Source organism: Neoarius graeffei, chromosome 9 (genome assembly GCF_027579695.1).
Source record: "Neoarius graeffei isolate fNeoGra1 chromosome 9, fNeoGra1.pri, whole genome shotgun sequence".
NCBI classification, from domain to species: domain Eukaryota; kingdom Metazoa; phylum Chordata; class Actinopteri; order Siluriformes; family Ariidae; genus Neoarius; species Neoarius graeffei.
In genome coordinates this window covers 18477849-18497556 of record NC_083577.1, presented here as the reverse complement: position 1 = coordinate 18497556, position 19708 = coordinate 18477849, and the positions used below count along the sequence as shown (strand labels likewise).

The following is a 19708-nucleotide window of genomic DNA, read 5'->3' as shown; positions in this document are numbered from 1 at the left end:
TCAACAACACTTTTTCTGAGGTCCTCAGAAACCTCCTTTGTTCGTGCCATGATACATTTCCACAAACATGTGTTGTGAAGATCAGACTTTGATCGATCCCTGTTCTTAAATAAAACAGGGTGCCCACTCACACCTGATTGTCATCCCAATTGACTGAAAACACCTGACTCTAATTTCACCTTCAAATTAACTGCTAATCCGAGAGGTTCACATACTTTTGCCACTCAGAGATATGTAATATTGGATTATTTTCCTCAGTAGATAAATGACCAAGTATAATATTTTTGTCTCATTTGTTTAACTGGGTTCTCTTTATCTACTTTTAGGACTTGTGTGAAAATCTGATGATGTTTTAAGTCATATTTATTCAGAAATATAGAAAATTCTAAAGGGTTCACAAACTTTCAAGCACCACTGTATTTCTGAGAAAGGAGCAAGTAAGAAAGAGTAGTAGGTAGAGGTTAAGCGTAAGCTGAGCGGAGGCTGCGTTAGCTGCTGCCGCGATGTATAAAAAAGAGGGGGGTCCGGGGGTCCTCCCCCGGAAAATTTTGAAAATGTAGACGTTAAATGGTGAATTCTGAGTGATCCTGAATGCAAAATTTGGATAAAAATTATATTCATGATCTGAAGATCATTTAGTGTGTTAATATGTACAAATATACATTTTAAAAATAAAAGACTGACACAAGAATACAATTTCAATCAGTTATTCATTAGAACTTAGAAAAAGTGACAAATACTATACATCATTTGTATTTCAAACTATTATTAACAAGTCAATTGTATTGAAATGTTCTAACAGAACTTTAGTAAATATCATATTCACAGTCACACAGCTTATCAACTATCCGTGATCAATAAAATGTTTCTTTGCTAATTATGGTCAAAAAATATAAATTTTATTAATCACAAGACCCATATTTGCTACATCTAATCATAATTCTAACAATATACATTATATGTATACATCGGGAAGCACACCAAACTAGGAACTACTTAGTCTCTTTACTGCCTGACAGCTGTCAAAAGCCTGTCATTTTAACTTTCAAAATGGCGGAAAACGTTTATCGGCAACATGAATGGGAGACAAGTAACTAAGACATGGTTTGGCCACAGATATGTTTTCTCAAATTCCTGTGTAATGTGATGAATAAAAGTTGCACTGTTTATAGCCCCAGGCACCCAAATTTGCGGGCTTGATCAAGTACTTAGGCCTATTTCATACAGTAATAAATCCAAATTTTATATCCCTTTACTTCTTGTACAAGCTCTGGTCTCGGTGTGTTTAACAATTTCGCGCCATTTTGACTTTAATATATCGGCCTTAGGCTAGTATTTGCAGTCACCGGAAAATTAAAAACTTTTAAAACTAACAAGGATTCATTTCTAAACATTTTCCAACATGATAAAAGGCATCTTTATACGTATACAAGCAGACATTAGATCTACCTGATACAGGCTATAAATCATTATAAACTACATTAAGAAGCCAAAACAACATGCCAAGATGCTCAGGGACCTCATAAACAATAAAAACATTCACAAAATTATCAAGTTTTATTTATTTTGAAGAGTGACAAAAGACGATCACATTAATCCCGGTCTTAACAGGTTGTCGGTATTGGATTTGATATCATCATCATATGCTTGTTCCGGGGGCCGCATACAAAAATGACACTTAATGACAGTCCACATAATTAGGCCTGCTTACCACAGTTAATAGCTAGCACTTCACCACTAATTTGAGTTAATCATTGTCCAAGCATGTAACTTTAGGCCTCACAAAATGACCGACATGCATCATTTTAATACAGCAAAGAACGTTTTTAACCCTGATACACGCACACAATGGAATATATATATATATATATATATATATATATATATATATATATATATATATATAAAATATGGAATGGCTAACTATCCATATGCTATATTAATTTGCAAAAACGTGTGGGGCCAGATACTATAGGCCCTACAGCGAAGCGCTGCATGTTAACCTAGATCTGTTATCGCTCCAATGTTTCTCCCAGAAGCTGGAGAAAATAAAAAAGAAATAGTCACTTTCCAAGCATGGTTTGTTACATGTTTACAGCAAACACTGGAGGACCCGTCACAGTCTTATTACCTTGTGTTTTCGACCTTTTTGCAGCGAAAAAGTCACTGATGTTTGCCTGGTGCTTCCCTGACATTTTTCGGCTTTTTGTAAGCCTAACGTAGTGTTGAACAGCCCCGGGTGAACGCCACAGTTACACATAACGCACATGCATGCATACCGCAATATATCTGTCAAGTCTAGGCTGTCCGCATACCCGAACAGAATACCACTGTGAGTAGCCAGCAGTGGAGCGTTTGTAGGTGGCAAAATCGCCGGTTGCCGGCAGTTATTGAGAGGACTGCTGTTTGTTTTCAAGTGCAGCAAAACTCTGGTTCAGTGTAATTCAGTGTAAAGTGCTGCTCTTTGGCAGAACATGACATGCATCACTGATGTATAGAACATTGTTAAAGCATACATTGGCATTATATAAGGGGTTATAGGAGACTGACGACAAACCTGATTACTTTTGCTTCATACCAACTTTATTGAGGTGAACTCTGATTTATGAATTCATGAGCTTCGGTATTGTGAGCCAGTAGAAACCACATAACCGCACTTTGGTTGGTTTAAAAAAAAAAGTGGCACCACTTATTGGTCATGGGTGCACATCTGAAATAATATAGCTATCTTGTCCCTCACTCACTATATCACCATGTCAACAATTATACATTTTTCTTTGTTAAATGACAAGAACTTGTATTTTTCCCCCATTTTCTTCCCAATTTGGTCATTTGTAACTTCCTACCCACTTACCAGCCGTATTTCCTGTATCAAATGGCCAGTTTTGCTCCCTTGGCCATGGACAGCTGTGGCAGCATCAGGATTTGATTGTGTATGGTGAATACATATCTCTTGCATCACTCAGGAGCCCCAACAATATGTTGTTAAGGCATTTTATTATTAGACTTGGATTATGTGGTACATCCACCATGCAGGTCCCTGTGAATTAACCCTGTGAAAAGATGTAATGAATAAGCACACTGATTAAACCCCGCTGACCAATCAGATTCAAGACTCACGTTGTGACTAAACTTGTAAGATCCACAAGTTACAGAACATTTGCTGGGTCTTGCGTTATCATTTTTTTCTTAATTTATTATTATTATTATTATTTATTTTTTGGCTCTGTGTGTTTAGTTATGCGATTTCAAAAGAAAAACTACCCAAATAATTTATATATTTACTTCTAATGATTATTTTGGTATATGTCAAGTCTGTTGGTTGTCCACAGCAGAAGTAATTCTAACCAAAAACCTTTTTAGATGGTTTATTTTGATTCATTTGTCAGGTTTAAAAAATAGATTTGTGCTCATTTACCTAATATTGGTAATAACATTCATGTCCACAGTGTGAAAGGATGATGGAAAAGTCAAGTTGCTTCAAGTTTGCTTGTTGTCCTTTTCAGGCACTGTTTCAGTCCCGGCACCAGTAGAAGCTGAAGTCTTGTCGAACAACTTCATCCAAATCTTGCAGTGGAGTCCAGGAAAAGGGACACAACCTGGAACAGTTTACAATGTGAACGTTGGGTGAGTTGATGATGAAAATATGTAGAAAAAGATAATGAATACCTAGAGAGTTTTTCAAATCCCATAAAATTTTTGTTTTCGTCATTGTAATGGAGCTGATGTAAATGTACGTACACTATACATACACTGTCAGTATTTTGGGATGCAGTTATGTGATATTAATCTCAATGTATCATAATGTAAGCAGACATATTCATAAGCTGCAATAAAACCTTCAATTGATCTATTTAAATGCTACCACACTGCTTATTAAATATAACTAAAGACAGGTGACATGAAAGTAAAAAATAATAATAATAATTAATTTTAAAAAATGTCTCTGTTATGCTCTGGGAGGACTGTAGTGAGCATGGTTTTGGTCCACTCAGAGGCAAGGGTCACTGCAAATCAAGGCAAAGGGACATGAGGTTTCACTGAATGATTTGATGAGACTGAAAAGAATATATAGTTAAAGATGATATGATACAAGATGGCCTTCACAGTCACTACATCTCAGCCCAACTGAACACTTGTGGGAGATTTTGGAGCTATGTGTTAGACAGCTCTCACCATCACTAAAACACAAATTAGGGGAATATCTTTTGTAAGAATGGTGTTCATCTGTCCAGTTCCAAAGAGTTGGAGGATACAGAACATGCCAAGGTGCATTGAAGCTGTTCTGATGGCCCAGCACCTTACTAAAACACTGATTCAATATTATTTATTAACAATTTTTAAGAATTATTATTATTATTATTATTATTATTATTATGACATTCTTTCATTTGTCTGAATAAAAGCAGCCTAAAGACACAGGTCCTGAAATTCTTGCTTGCTTGATTGTCAGTTTCAGGTTTAAAATGAGTTTACTTCTACCATTATGGATGTGCTGATCACCCCTCTGACCCACTCTCACCCACATGCTCACATTAGTGATACACACCCAAACACACCTTACACAACCTTTCTTAGGTGTTTATATACACACACTCACTCACTCACTCACTCATGACTGTGGCCAACTATGCAGTCTGTTTTACAATGCATGTTAGATACTTGTATGTCGAAAATAAAACCTTGAATTATAAATCAGAGCACAAACAGAACAATTATTTCACAATTCACTTGATAATAATATCAACAATAACACAATTGTAAAATGAAAATTTCATAAAACAATTGGACAGATACGGTCTCAAAGTAAATTTTTTTATAATAAACACATCAGACAAATGAATTAATCATAATCTAAACACAGACACTAAACTGCACTTTATTATATGGGCATAATTTTATACCTGAAGCACTTCACTTAAAAAAAATACAGAGGTGGGTTTCCCAAAGGCCTCTTAATGCTAAAAGCGTTTTAAAGGGATAGTTCGGGATTTTTGACATGAATCTGTATGGCATCCCCATCAATAGTGTCGTGCAAACACACTGACTTACCCCTGACAGCATCCTGTGAGTCCAGTTCTTGTCCAGTTTTGGTCCAGACGAAAGTAGTCCGGCAAGTTTGTTGGGGTCACGAAAGTAAAACGTTTTTCATCTCAAAACAGTATGTGTTCAAAAGAGTGATATATTTGCATCACAAAACCGTTGCCAAATAAAAAGTCAGACCTCGAAATCGCTTGGCACTATTTTCTCTCCCTTCTTATCACTGCGCGCTGCCGCCAGGTGACAGCCACGGCTGTTTCATTCATTGTTTACTGCTAGCAAAGTTAGCGACAACATGTCTGACTACGACAGCGACGTTGAAAACATTGACTTCATCTCACAGCCAAAGGGATATCTTTATGAACCCGAATATACAGATGAAGAAATTCGCCAGATGGAGTTAGAACGGGCAGAGAGAGAAAGGGTGGACAGAGAAGTGGAAAAAGGTGAAGCTGGAGCCGCAGCTGGAGCCGCGAGACGCCGGGTGACCGACAAATGGTGGTGTACTTGTTCCAAATGTGAAGTAATGCAGACAGAGGTGGAGTGCTACTGCTGCCACGAATGGGATCTCATCATGCCGTTTCTTCCTCAGTCCTGGGCATGAAGAAACATAGTCGTCGTCGCTGAAGTGCGCACTGCAAACACGAAGCTTTTTTACCTTTGCCTGTTTGGAGTCCACATGGAAGCCCAGAGCAACAAGCCAAAGTTTCCTCAGTGACACGTCCGTCATGGGAAAACGGTGAAATGTGTGCGGAGATTCAGCCACATCTTTGTTGCTACAGCCTGGATAGTCGCAAGTGCGCACCATTTTCACAAATATATTATTGTATAGGTTATAGAAGGTGATAAATGTGTCGCTGTTCTTGCTCTCAAATTAGCTTGTTAGCGCCGCTGATCTGAACTCCTAATCACTGCCAAACAATGGGAAAGGTGTTGATTCCTGCCCAGATGTCAACATGACAGCGCGCAGTGATACCGAGGGAGACAAAATATAGCGTCAAATAATTGCGAGGTCTGACTTTTTATTTGGCAACGGTTTTGTGATGCAAATATATCACTCTTTTGAACACATACTGTTTTTGAGAAGAAAAATGTTTTACTTTCATGACCCCAACAAACTTGCCGGACTACTTTCGCCTGGACCAAAACTAGACAAGAACTGGACTCACAGGATGCTGTCAGGGGTAAGTCAGTGTATTTGCACGACACTGTTGATGGGGATGCCATACAGATTCGTGTCAAAAATCCCGAACTATTGCTTTAACTTGGAGAGGGCGCACGTTGATTGGGCTACATGCTCTACCATTTGACGATGCTCTTTGGGCTGCAATGCTTTTGGGAAACTCGGCACAGATCTAAAAATATGACTTGCACAAAACTGTGGCTTTTTTTATTCAGTTAAACTCTCAAACACAAATACACAGAAAATATAATAAAGTATAAATATAATAAAATCAGTTCTAACAAAAAAATATGTCTCTTGACATGTAAACATTTCCAAATTCAATTCCATTCTTTTCCATTTGTTACAGGACGATATCGAAATCATTCCTTTTTTCTTTTTCCCCTCTGCTATCCAATCTACTATTTTTGCTGGTATGAACTCCATACTGTTCCTGGGTATCAGATCTGTGCAATCTAAACAAATCATTTTTTATTCTAGTGGAAATAAGTAAATGCACTCTAACTGAAGTTCATGCAAAGGATGTAAATGTAGGTAAATTATAAGTTGTTGTTTCTTTTCCCCCCCCTTTCCTTCCTGATAGTAATAATCAGAGACGTAACATCAATGGTACATCTATTGACATCTCTGAATACATGAAAGATATATTCCATAGTTACAAAATCCAGCTTTGGGCATCATTTGGCAACAGCTCATCGTCCATAATCAATATTAGTTTTTCACCATGGATGGATAGTAAGTTGCACTTTCAATTTTTTTCTTCTAAATACAGTTATCTGTGGCTTTTCATTAACAAGCACTTATTATTTCTGAAAGGAAATCTCTTGCATTTGCTTCTATTAGTGTTTTTTGTCCCCCCCCCCCCCCCCCCCCCCCCCCCCCCCCCCCAGCCACTATTGGGCCTCCAAAGTTGTCTCTGTCTGGCTGTGGTACCTGCCTGAATATAAGCATTGACCTACCAAATCGCCAGGATGACTTTTCCAACTTTTACAATGCTATATATTTTAACATCCACTGGAGGAAAGTTGCTGATGAAAAGGTAAGTCTCAGCCACTGCCCAAACAGTTATGCTGTAACCCTTCAGTAAAATGTAGAACCAACTTTAGCAACGACAACTTGAAGTATACATTTTCTGGAGAGGTTTATTAGTCTCTAGCATCATTTTGGAGAAATTTTGGCCTGCTCTTCTTTACAGCATTGCTTCAGTTCATTGATGTTTGAGAACATTCATTTATGCACAGCTCTTTTAAGATCATGCCACAGAATCTCAGTGGATTTGAAGTCTGGACTTGGCCATTCCATCTCCTTGATTTTTGTTATGCCTCCACCACCGTAAGGTGCAGGAGGCATTATGTTTTCGGGTTGTCCGTCTGTCCGTCCGTGCATCCGTCTGTGCTTGCGTCCGTCCCGAAACCTTGTGAACGCGATATCTCAAACGCTAATGAAAGGAATTTTACCAAACTTTCACTATTTGTGCGCTTTGGGACAAACATGAACTGATTAGATTTTGAGATCAAAAGGTCTAAGGTCAAGGTCACTGTGAGGTCAAATGTCTGTCCGCGTGCGTCCGTCCCGAAACCTTGTGAATGCAATATCTCAAAGACTAATGAAAGGGATTTCACCAAACTTTCACTATTTGTGTGCTTTGGGACAAACATGAACTGATTAGATTTTGAGATCAAAAGGTCTAAGGTCAAGGTCACTGTGAGGTCAAATGTCTGTCCGCGTGCGTCCGTCCCGAAACCTTGTGAATGCAATATCTCAAAGACTAATGAAAGGGATTTCACCAAACTTTCACCATTCGTGCACTTTGGGACAAACATGAACTGATTAGATTTTGAGATCAAAAGGTCTAAAGGCAAGGTCACTGTGAGGTCAAATGTCTGTCCGAAAACCTTGTGAACACAATATCTCCAAGGCAAATGAAAGGAATTTCACCAAACTTTCACCGTTTGTGGATTTGGGGGCAAAGATAAACTGATTAGATTTTGAGATCAAAAGGTCTAAGGTCAAGGTCACTGTGAGGTCAAATGTATGTCCAAAAACCTTGTGAACACAATGTCTCCAAGGCTGATACAAGTAATTTCACCAGGTCAAGATTACTGTGAGGTCAAATGTCCATCCCCAAATCACAACTTAATAAGGCGTGTAGTCTACTGGGCGGAGGCATCCCCATCGACGCCGTTGGCGTCGAGTTCTATCTAGTTTTTCCTTCTTTAGCCATTCAGATGTCAATTTGCTGATGTTCTTGGGATCATAGTCCTGTTTCATGACATGATGTTGGCCCAGCTTAAACCGTTGGACAGAACACCTCACATTTATCTCAATAATATTCTGATATAAAGTGAATTCTGATATTCATCATCGTTGTCTCAGTGACCAAGTTTCCCAGGCCCTGTGGCTGCAAAACAAACCCAACTCATCACCCCTCCACCACTACATTTGACAGTTGAAATGAGGTATTTGTGGTGGTGCTTTTTCTCCCCCCCCTTTTTATTTTATTATTATTATTATTATTATTATTATTATTTTAACCGAACATGGATCTGTGTATGATGACTAAACATCTTCACCTTGGTCGAATCCGACCATTGCATTGTTGTGATGCAAGTCCATTTTCCAACAAGAAAGATGGCCAAAAAGACATTTTACAAAAAGTTTCATCTGACATTAACCAGAATGTCCAAGTTCTGAGAAACGCCCTGTTGATTTGAGACCGCTACAGTGCCAAACTTGACCAATTCATGGAGCCTGAACCACGTTCGCAACAAATTGATGAAGTGGAAGAATTTATCATCAATGCAATTAGACAAGCCTCTAAAAAAAAAAACATTCCTTCTAGAGCAAAAAGCAGTATCGAAAAACCATGGGTCAATCAAGAATACCAAGAATGCTTGCTAAAACACTCTAATGAGAAAGACCCAACAAAAAGAAAATCCCTAGCAAATAAATGGCAAGAAACTCTGGATTCAACTAAAGAATGCCTACTTTAAAATGAAGGCAGATGAACTTAATCTTCCAAGCGGACAACAGAAAGCTGAAGAGGAATTTGAGATTGATGAAATGGCATACATTACTGCAAAGATCAAGTAAGCCAGTAATATCACCATCCAAATTGGAGGATCACTTTACCAATCACTTTGGCCCCTGTGAGTATGAACCACAACCTGAACTAGAACACCCAGAGAGCTATACATGCATACTACCACCAGAGAATCTACTTACCATCGATACATCTGTCCCAGATCACGCAGAGATTTAGGAAGGGATAAAAAGACTAAAGAATGGCAAATGCAGAGGAACAGATAAAGTTTATACCAAACACCTGAAATATGCGACATCAGAGAGATTAGTGAAGTATATTGTATTCCTAATAGGGCTAGTGTGGACATGCCTCCAAGTACCAACCAGTTGGCTTACTGTGAGCATTACATGTCTCCACAAACGAGGTCTGAGATCATGTGCTGAGAACTACAGAGGTTTGAGTATCATTGCATCCTTGTCCAAAGTCATATCAGGGATCATCATTGAGAGAGCTCAGGAAGCATATGAACATATGTTATTACCATGATCCCAAGTTGGATTTCAATCAAATAGACCAACTAATGATGATACAACTGGATACCATGTGATGCTCTGATAAAGTGTCTTGAAATTTGACTCAAATGCCCCCAACTGGTCTCAGTCTTTCGTGTGTTATACACTGGCACAAAAGCCTGTATTAAAAAGACAACTTGTTTTTTTTTATAGTGTAATCGAGTGTTGGCAAGTTGCTCTAGAGTCCCCATCCATTTTCAATATCTACATGGACTTCGTTGTTAGGACTGCGCATCATGAAGAGTTGAGGCGATATCGTGAGACAGGCTTCAAAATAAAATACTGCATCCCAAATGAGGTATCTCCAAGAGAACTTCGTAAGAAAGCATGAACGGCAGAGGAGAATAGAATAACAGGACTTCGGTACGCGGCTGATCAAGCTCTTTTTGTTGAATCCACTGAACTACAAAACGTCCTTCACATCTGTGATGATACTTATAGCCATTTTGAATTAGAAATGTCATATGTCACAACAGAGACGATGGCTTGTCAACGAAAATGTTAAAAATTAGGAGAGTCTGATATGTCTTGGTGGTAACGAGATCAAGAATGTATGCAGCTTTAATAGGCAGCTCCTATTAAAATCATCATAAAAGGACTTTCTTTGTTTGAAACACAGGCTTCTGATTGGCTAAAACATTTCCCGATATGTTTCAAAAGAAAACAGACATGCTAGATTTTTTGTTAAACTCTGATATCCATAATTATAACACACGAGTAAAGAACAGTATTCATATTGTGAAGATAAACTCAAAATCAGGACATGGGACTTTTGCTTTTTCAGCTGCCATGGTATATAATTCTCTGCTATGTTAAAAACTGAGACTACTAAGAAATTTAGAATTAACTGTTGGAAACACTTTTCTGGTATTTAGATAGAAATTGTATTCCTTATTAATCATAATAATGTTTGTCTTATTATATTGTATATTACTTATTTTATATTAGTTATATTTTACAAATTTAATGATCACAGATACATGAGGTCCTCTAAACATTTCAACTCTGTGTACTTGGGCTCAGCTTAAAGGAACAGTCCACCGTACTTCCATAATGAAATATGCTCTTATCTGAATTGAGACGAGCTGCTCCGTACCTCTCCGAGCTCTCCGAGCTTTGCGCGACCTTCCAGTCAGTCAGACGCAGTCAGACGCGCTGTCACTCCTGTTAGCAATGTAGCTAGGCTCAGCATGGCCAATGGTATTTTTTGGGGCTGTAGTTAGATGCGACCAAACTCTTCCACGTTTTTCCTGTTTACATAGGTTTATATGACCAGTGACATGAAACAAGTTCAGTTACACAAATTGAAACGTGGCGATTTTCTATGCTATGGAAAGTCCGCACTATAATGACAGGCGTGCTAACACTTTCTGCGCGCTTCGGCAGCGCATTGATATGGAGCTCAGATATCAATGCGCTGTCGAAGCGCGCAGAAGGTGTTAGTACGCCTGTCATTATAGTGCAGACTTTCCATAGCATAGAAAATCGCCACGTTTCAATTTGTGTAACTGAACTTGTTTCATGTCACTGGTCATATAAACCTATGTAAACAGGAAAAACGTGGAAGAGTTTGGTCGCATCTAACTACAGCCCCAAAAAATACCATTGGCCATGCTGAGCCTAGCTACATTGCTAACAGGAGTGACAGCGCGTCTGACTGCGTCTGACTGACTGGGAGGTCGCGCAAAGCTCGGAGAGGTACGGAGCAGCTCGTCTCAATTCAGATAAGAGCATATTTCATTATGGAAGTATGGTGGACTGTTCCTTTAAGGAGCTCGATGTTAATACTTCCTAAGTATATCAATCATAAATTCCAGGGTTGAAACTTGGAGGTCAGCAAGGTCGCCAGAGATGACTAAAAACTGACCAGGGCCACAAAAAGTCGAGGTTTGGCGACTATGATTTGAGAAGTACGAAAAAAATTACAATAAAAATTAAATAAAATGTTCCTTCCTTGGAGTACCTTTCTTTTCTTTGCTTTCCTTTCCTCAACTCTCAGTTCATGAATTCTAGTAAAAGTTTAGTTCTAAAGTGCAAAATTCAAAGCCATTCGTGAGTTTTCAGATCGCTCCATGATATCCATTGCTGTCTCCGACATCATTCACTACTCACTATATAGTGGACTATATAATGAGTTCGTCATTTTGTAGTGCTGTCCGAATGTATAGTGAGAATTCTTACACCCTATATAGTATCCCACAATGCATCGTGAAAAGTAGTGTACAACCGATGATAACTAACCAAGCAATATATACCATCATGCATTGTGGTCACGCATTTTCACAGAGCGATAAAAGCCATTTTGTAAGGATCGTTAAGTATTTTAAATTGAGTGTAGTAGTAGTTTGTTTTTCCTTATGACAGCGGGCATGAGACAAATTTATAAGTTGTGGCGCAAAAATGGCAATAATATTGTTGTGTGTTGGGGTGAATGGACGGAGGAAGAAACATTGTAAATGGACATTCAAGTACAATTAAAATAGTAAGAGAATAGAAAATAAGCTAAAATAGAATAAGACAGATAAAATACAAGAATAAAAGTTATGTAAAACACTGTGAGTGCAGGCCAGCGGATGAGTGAAGAGGTGGAACAATCATGTTTCATTCCATGTACGGTACAAGGCAATCATGCCTAGTGTGTATACAGTGCTCTTATAGAGGTCACGCTTCTTGATAATTAACTAATCCTGTGCATTTCATTCATTATACCTGGCTGCTAATTACTCTCTTAATGATTGCGGAAGGATGCATTTATTTTCCCCCACCTTGTTTCTGAATGTTGTACTTTTGGGGAGTAATGACCACATATTGAAATCTTGGTGAGCTTATAGAAGTTGGTGAGGACCACAAAATTATTATTTAGGCCCTGATAAATAAAAACAAACTTTTTTTCATCCATCATTGTACACAAATACATAGTTACCAGACACTAATTGATCAAAAGGTCCTCCATGAACAGATCATTACTTGTTTACTATTGTATAATAATTTTCAAATATGTATATGATGTAATTTTTGTTCCTTATTTTAATATTCATTCACCTTTTCATTCATTTATTTTAGGATGATTGCAACAGTTCATTTACCAATGACCAGAGTATATCAGGTGTGTCATATTCAAACGTTCTGTCATATCTTGAGCCGGACACACGCTACTGTGTACAAGTCCAGCCAATGACCGTGATTCCTCGTAAACTACTGAACTCCTGCGCTTGTGAATTCACCAGTCGAATAGAGCCAAGGGGAGGTAAGCTGACTGAGCTTTTAATACTGCCTTTTAACACTGCCTTTTAACACTGCCTTTCGTGCACAGCTCATAATTTTATTCATAAAAATTTGGCCCTCAATAATCACTGACTCAGATTATACAAAAGAAAAAACTCTGCCTTGTGTATGTAATCCTTGGATAACTCATAAATAGCACTGGGTTAATCTGAGGTCTAAATACCAATATGCACAATTTTTGGTATTAATCCTCTCTACGTGAGCATGACTGAATTGTAATGTCATGTACAAGGAAATGTATAATTCAAACACATGACTACATGTTGTAAACTGGCTTCTTTCTTTACTCCTATATTTGCATGCTGCATGTGACTGCATCAACAACAGTATACTTCTGAATATTAAAAAAAAAAAAGTCTAATATTGTTCCTCTGTCAGGAAATAGATACACAATACTTGGTAATCTAAACACATCTCTGAAAGGCATGATTTTCTCTGCAGTGTATCTCAGGACTTTAGTACTAGATCAGTCATTTGTTTACCTTAAAAACATAAGCTGAAAGAACTTCCAGAATTGACAGACACCTTTTAAAAAATAAAAATACTAAATAACACATAAAAGTGAATGCATTTTAAAGTGACGTTCCTGATGTTCAAAAATCTATTTTAAAAAATGCTTTAAATATGTAACTAGTCATACTTAAAAGTAGATAAACACAGGAGCCTCTGGACATTACAGCATGCTCTGCCCTGATGTGAAGCAGTTGTACTGAATGGAGGTAACAGCCATGAATGTTGTTCTTTACTGCCCTCTTTTTTTCCCCCTAGCATTTCAGTTAGCTGCGTTCTCCACTCAATGTCCCCTGTGTAGGTTTGAGGGGGTTTTGTTATTTGGCATGCACTGTTGTGTTTTAGCAGGAAATGTACTGTTGAAGTTCTCAGAAGCAGTTCTTTGCTGTGTGAAAGGCAATCTTCATAAACCACAATGTCTCATCTCATTATCTCTATCCGCTTTATCCTGTTCTACAGGGTCACAGGCAAGCTGGAGCCTATCCCAGCTGACTACGGGCGAAAGGTGGGGTACACCCTGGACAAGTTGCCAGGTCATCACAGGGCTGACACATAGACACAGACAACCATTCACACTCACATTCACGCCTACGGTCAATTTAGTGTCACCAGTTAACCTAACCTGCATGTCTTTGGACTGTGGGGGAAACCAGAGCACCCGGAGGAAACCCACGTGGACACGGGGAGAACATGCAAACTCCGCACAGAAAGGCCCTCGCCGGCCATGGGGCTCAAACCCGGACCTTCTTGCTGTGAGGCGACAGCGCTAACCACTACACCACCGTGCCGCCCCTTAACCACAATGTGTTATGCAAAAAACTTTGTTTCCTGTGTGTGCAAATATATCCCAAAGAGACAAAAACGAGTCTTCAACGAGAATAAAGAACTTATTCAGCCAAATGATTCATGGACATCACCATTATTGTATATTGGAAAAATCAGTTTTCATCACATCATGGGCATGGTTTTTATGATTGTTGTGCAGAAACTAAATAATACAGATAATCTCACTGTTACATAGTTTGGTTGTTTCAGTATTATTGTGGGAGTGTCCCAAACACAGAGAATTGAATACAAGTGTACAAGTGCAGTCCAAAATAATTTAAAATTATAAAAAGGGTTAAATAATAAATATATCAAACTAATGCAGGGATCTACACTCATTAAAGAGAAAATATGCACAAGGTCAATGATGAATAAAGAGATACTGTCAGAGTTCACCAGCTGCACACGTGGCACATTTCCCTAAATATGCTTCACACAAAACACTTTAAAATACAGTATTAATGTTAAATTGCACATGACCCGTAATTAAAAGTTTATATAAACTACATTGAACAGTTAATAAATAATAAGTCAATAAACAATAATTTAATACATGCAAAGTCTTGCTTAGAATATTTAAGCAATGGAAATTAAAAGTTTGGTCACGATGTCATCGGCTAATTATGTCTAATCGCATTACTTAAAGGTGACTTGTTATACCCTTTTTTTTTTTCACAAGTTGACACAGTTCCCTGAGACTAATGAAATGTCTGTGACATGCTTTGGTCAAAATACTACAAGAATAAAGCACTACAGCTCCCTTCTCACCCTGTCTTAAACAGCCCTGTTCAAAACAGCTGATTTAAGCGACTGTTCCTTTAAATGATAATAAGCCACTGCTCACCCCGCCCCCTTCTTCCATCAGCCAATCAGGTAGCACTTTCCTCATGAAAATTCATTCACATGGCAGTTCTCAAGCCATGAGTGGAGATACTCAGATGAGGTAGTGGTGTAATTCTAATGAGTTTCACTTGTGACATAGAAAGAGGAGATGAATCTGAATGGCTTGTTGAGTCACAAATTTTCTGAAATAGGAGCCCAAAAGAAACTGACTGGGTGTCTTATTTCAGAGTTTGTAGGTTTGTAGGCTCTAGATACCCAAATGTATGTGCACAAGCACTGAAAAAGCACAACACAATTTCATGCTGTAATTTAAAACAGGGGGCGGCACGGTGGTGTAGTGGTTAGCGCTGTCGCCTCACAGCAAGAAGGTCCTGGGTTCGAGCCCCGGGGCCGGCGAGGGCCTTTCTGTGTGGAGTTTGCATGTTCTCCCTGTGTCCGTGTGGGTTTCCTCCGGGTGCTCCGGTTTCCCCCACAGCCCAAAGATATACAGGTTAGGTTAACTGGTGACTCTAAAATTGACCGTGAATGTGAGTGTGAATGGTTGTCTGTGTCTATGTGTCAGCCCTGTGATGACCTGGCGACTTGTCCAGGGTGTACCCCGCCTTTCGCCCGTAGTCAGCTGGGATAGGCTCCAGCTTGCCTGCGACCCTATAGAAGGATAAAGTGGCTAGAGATAATGAGATGAGATGAATTTAAAACAGAAAACATGAACATCCACAAAAAATGGTTTGAAAGGAATGGAATGGGGTGTAAACCTCACTCCAGACACTTATCCCTGTGCTTGCAATAAGAGGGGGAAATTCTTGATTGTTGCTCCATGTTGGAACAGAGGGTTAATTTATGATCAAGAAAGTAGTAGTGGGGGGAATAGTAACATGCCAGTATTTAAAAAATTCCCCATTTGCCTAAATGCAGACTATTTATCCTTTTTTAAACAGTACCAGACATAAAACCTACATTTTGCCTGAAATACACTGTACTGCCTTTGGTTGTGCCTCATGATACATTTTTATTCTTCTTTCTGTCACTTTGCAGTAGCCTTCCTGGCTGGTTGTGTTGTCAGCGCTGTGCTGGTGGGATTGTGTTTTCTGAGTTTCATATTCAGCCTCATTTATACTGGCTTTCTGTGCAAGCCCAGTTTCAGACTTCCTAAAGCACTGGTAAGAACTACAAGACTATAAAACCTTTACAGACCTGCTGTACCCAGTATAACACTGTAAATATGAATGGACACTGTACATCCAGGGAGTTCTGGTTTATTAGGTCTATTCATAAATAATGAACTAATAAACACCATTTCATAAGTTATGTGGTTAAGTGGGTGGGGGGGAGGCAAATGCCTACGGTTCTACCTTAATAATCATGACAAACTTTTTTGTTAAAACAGGGTCTTACAAAACACATACTTCCAGTGAAGCGGTTTACATGTGAACTCGCGGCACACCTGTCAAAACACGACCATATCCGTTATTTCAAATTACACACTTCCACTTTTGATCCATTTATAGACACTGTATAACACAGCACACAATGGCCGAATCCCATTTCACCCCTTGGACCAACCCCTTGGCCCTTCCCCTCCATTTTGCGCGTTCACGTGAAGGGGTAGGGGTATCCCAATCCCAGTTAACGCGGAGGGGTAGGGGAAGGGGTAGGGCTTCTGTACCCCTCCAAATGGAGATTTTCCTGGAGCTGACTCCGAACGAAGGGGTTTGAGTGATTTCCCACAATGCCATGCAGATTTCAGCGAGATTTCATGCGGATTTCAGAAAGATGGCGGTTCCCGCGGCGAAAGATTGTCATAAATGTATTTTCTCCATTATTTACGTGTTTTAAGTTGTTATCCAGAGGAAACACGCCGCTTGATTCGCTTTCGAGCTGAGAATGAGCAGCGATTTCTGAAATCCAAGCTGCTGCTAAAAAGCTTTGGGAGTGAGTATTGTTTTCGGTTGCTTGACTGCGTACGTTTTGTTCTGTTATTCTCGCTTTTATTGTTTACATGAGTGTTCTGACACCTCATTCTGTCGGATGTGGTGCACGAAGCGCCAAAGATATCCCATTCAGTGGTGTTAGTTAACAAATCACACCCTGCCAGCAGAGATTTCTGCCTCTGGCTCTGACTGTAGCGGCTGGTCGCAGCCAATGACGCATTTGGTCGCGTTTTGCTAACGTAAACGCTGACGGAGGTACGCGATGACGTATGCGATCGTTGAAGGGCTATCCCAATACGTAAGGGTTGAATTTCAAGCCCTATCCCTTGTAGCTCAGTTTCAAGGGGAAGGGCCAAGGGGAAGGGGGAGGGGTAGGGGTAGAAATTAGAATTGAGATTGGGCCAATCACTTGTATGCTGATGCTTTACATAATCTGCAACTAATCACACAGAAGCACAAAAGTATTAAACTTCTGAATATATAATATTTAAGTATATAATCATTGATATGTGTGTAAAGAAATGTTCATTTAGCATTTATGGCAGGAGTCTCCAGTGTCACTCTTTAACACCCTTGTGTTCTTTGTAACACAACAAGCTTTTTCTATTTCTTTGTCTTGTTTACTTCAAAATCGAGAAACGAAACGGTTTATAGCTGTTATGTGATAACATGAACTAACTTGTTTTGCAGATGCTCAACACGATTAATTGTAACTAAATGATTAAAAGCACAATGTATCATTCATTAACAAATGAAAAAGTACTGTTTTTGGTAAATTGGTGTAGTATAAGAGGAATAAAACACTTGGGAACCTGCTGTTCTTGCAAAATGGTCCACTTTGGGATACTCCCACCACCCTGGCATGGATCAACTTACTGAATACTTCAATTTACATTTGAGAGCATCGAGAGTGCATGCGCATTCTGTGTGACGTACTGTACATCTTGTTTTTCGAGTTGTTTGTTTGTGACGAGTCTTTTTTCCACGAATGTTGGCATTAATCGCAAATCTTTTTATCTTCTCTACAAATATCAAGTATCTTTTTCATTTTTTATTGTACTTTCACTTTCCTTTTTCCACATTTAAATTTTTTTCGGAAGAAGGCTAAGACTGGAAGTTTTTTTTAGTCCCATGCAAAGACCACAAGCGGAGGCCATCCACATCGGATCTGCTTTAATATCAACAGATCTTCAATTAAGGTATGTAAATCAATTTATCATGGCACACTTTCAGCTTGTTTGGTGTGCTGAGTGGAGGATGTTTAGTCATTCTTCCTCTGTCACTAGTGATGGCTTTATTTGTGATAAGTGCAGATTAGTTAGTTCTCTGACGGCGAAGGTTACAGCTTTAGAGGTGCATATCCAGACTCTAGAAGGGGTTAGTGGGAATGAGAGCAGTGTAATTTCTGCAGGAGAAAGTCTGGATGCCCTAGGTAGAGTTAGCAATCCCCCAACTCCAGCATTAGAGCCCTCACAGTGGGGCAAATGGGTGATGACTCTGTGGCATAAGTGTAGGGCCAAGGCTACTGCTGAGGCTCACCCACGGGAGTTCCACTCCTCTCAACTTCATGTGTCAAACAGGTTCATTCTCCTCAGTGATGCACCCACTGAAAAACCTGGAAGAGCTCTGGTTATAGGAGACTCTATCATACGGCACGTGAAATTAGCTAGGCCTTTAGGGGCGCCAGCAGCTCCTGGTATACACTGCGCCATCAGCCCCCACAGAACTTGATCAGGCAACTGAATGCTCAGAGTCAATGTTCCACTATACTTTAGATAATGTAGCTCCACTTGAAAGAAAAATGATTAGAGAGAAAAAATTAACACCCTGGTATAATCATTACACTTGCACTTTTTAAAACAGACCACTCAAAAATTAGAAAGTAAATGGTGTCAAACAAAATTGTTAGCATTCAAATTAACATGGAGAGCTTCCTGAAGTATAGAAAAGCTCTTAGTGCTGCTAGATCAATGTATCTCTCCACCCAAATAGAGGATAACAAAAATAATCTTAGATTCCTATTTAACACTGTAGCAAAATTAACCAGGAAAGAGATCACTGTAGATACATGCACACCTGCAATATGTAGTAGCAACAACTTCATGAATTTTTTCAATGACAAAATGAAAATATCCAATAAATATTCAAACTGCTAATTTAAGGCTAGACAATAAGTAACCCTGTAGTTACGTAACAGTATAACTGTATCAGATCAGCAATTAGAATGTTTTACTCCCCTTAGAGAAATCAAACGGATTTCATTAATCTCCACATCAAAATCTTCAACTTGTGTACTAGATCCCTTACCTATATGATTCTTCAGATAATACCAGAAGCAATTGAACCATTTCTAAAAATATAATAAATTCTTCCCTTAGAATTGGCTATGTACCCAAATCCTTTAAACTAGCAGTTATCAAACCCCTGATTAAAAACCTGACCTCAACCCCTGTCAGCTGTCCAATTATAGGCCAATATCAAGCCTCCCCTTTAT

The 19708-nt window shown here is 39.0% G+C and overlaps 1 protein-coding gene across 6 annotated transcripts in view; it reads left to right on the top strand.

The window, feature by feature from the left end:
- LOC132891502 (interleukin-10 receptor subunit beta-like) overlaps positions 1-19708 on the top strand; it is a 48126-nt gene that overhangs the window by 15609 nt on the left and 12809 nt on the right. For 5 of the 6 annotated variants that reach the window (XM_060929138.1, XM_060929139.1, XM_060929144.1 and 2 more), the window contains 5 exons: positions 3507-3627; positions 6807-6958; positions 7114-7262; positions 12884-13067; positions 16319-16443. In XM_060929138.1, the coding sequence (XP_060785121.1) occupies positions 3507-3627; positions 6807-6958; positions 7114-7262; positions 12884-13067; positions 16319-16443 (731 nt within the window). Of the gene's footprint in view, positions 1-3506; positions 3628-6572; positions 6637-6806; positions 6959-7113; positions 7263-12883; positions 13068-16318; positions 16444-19708 lie in introns of all 6 variants that reach the window. The other variant, XM_060929145.1, reaches the window with a different exon arrangement.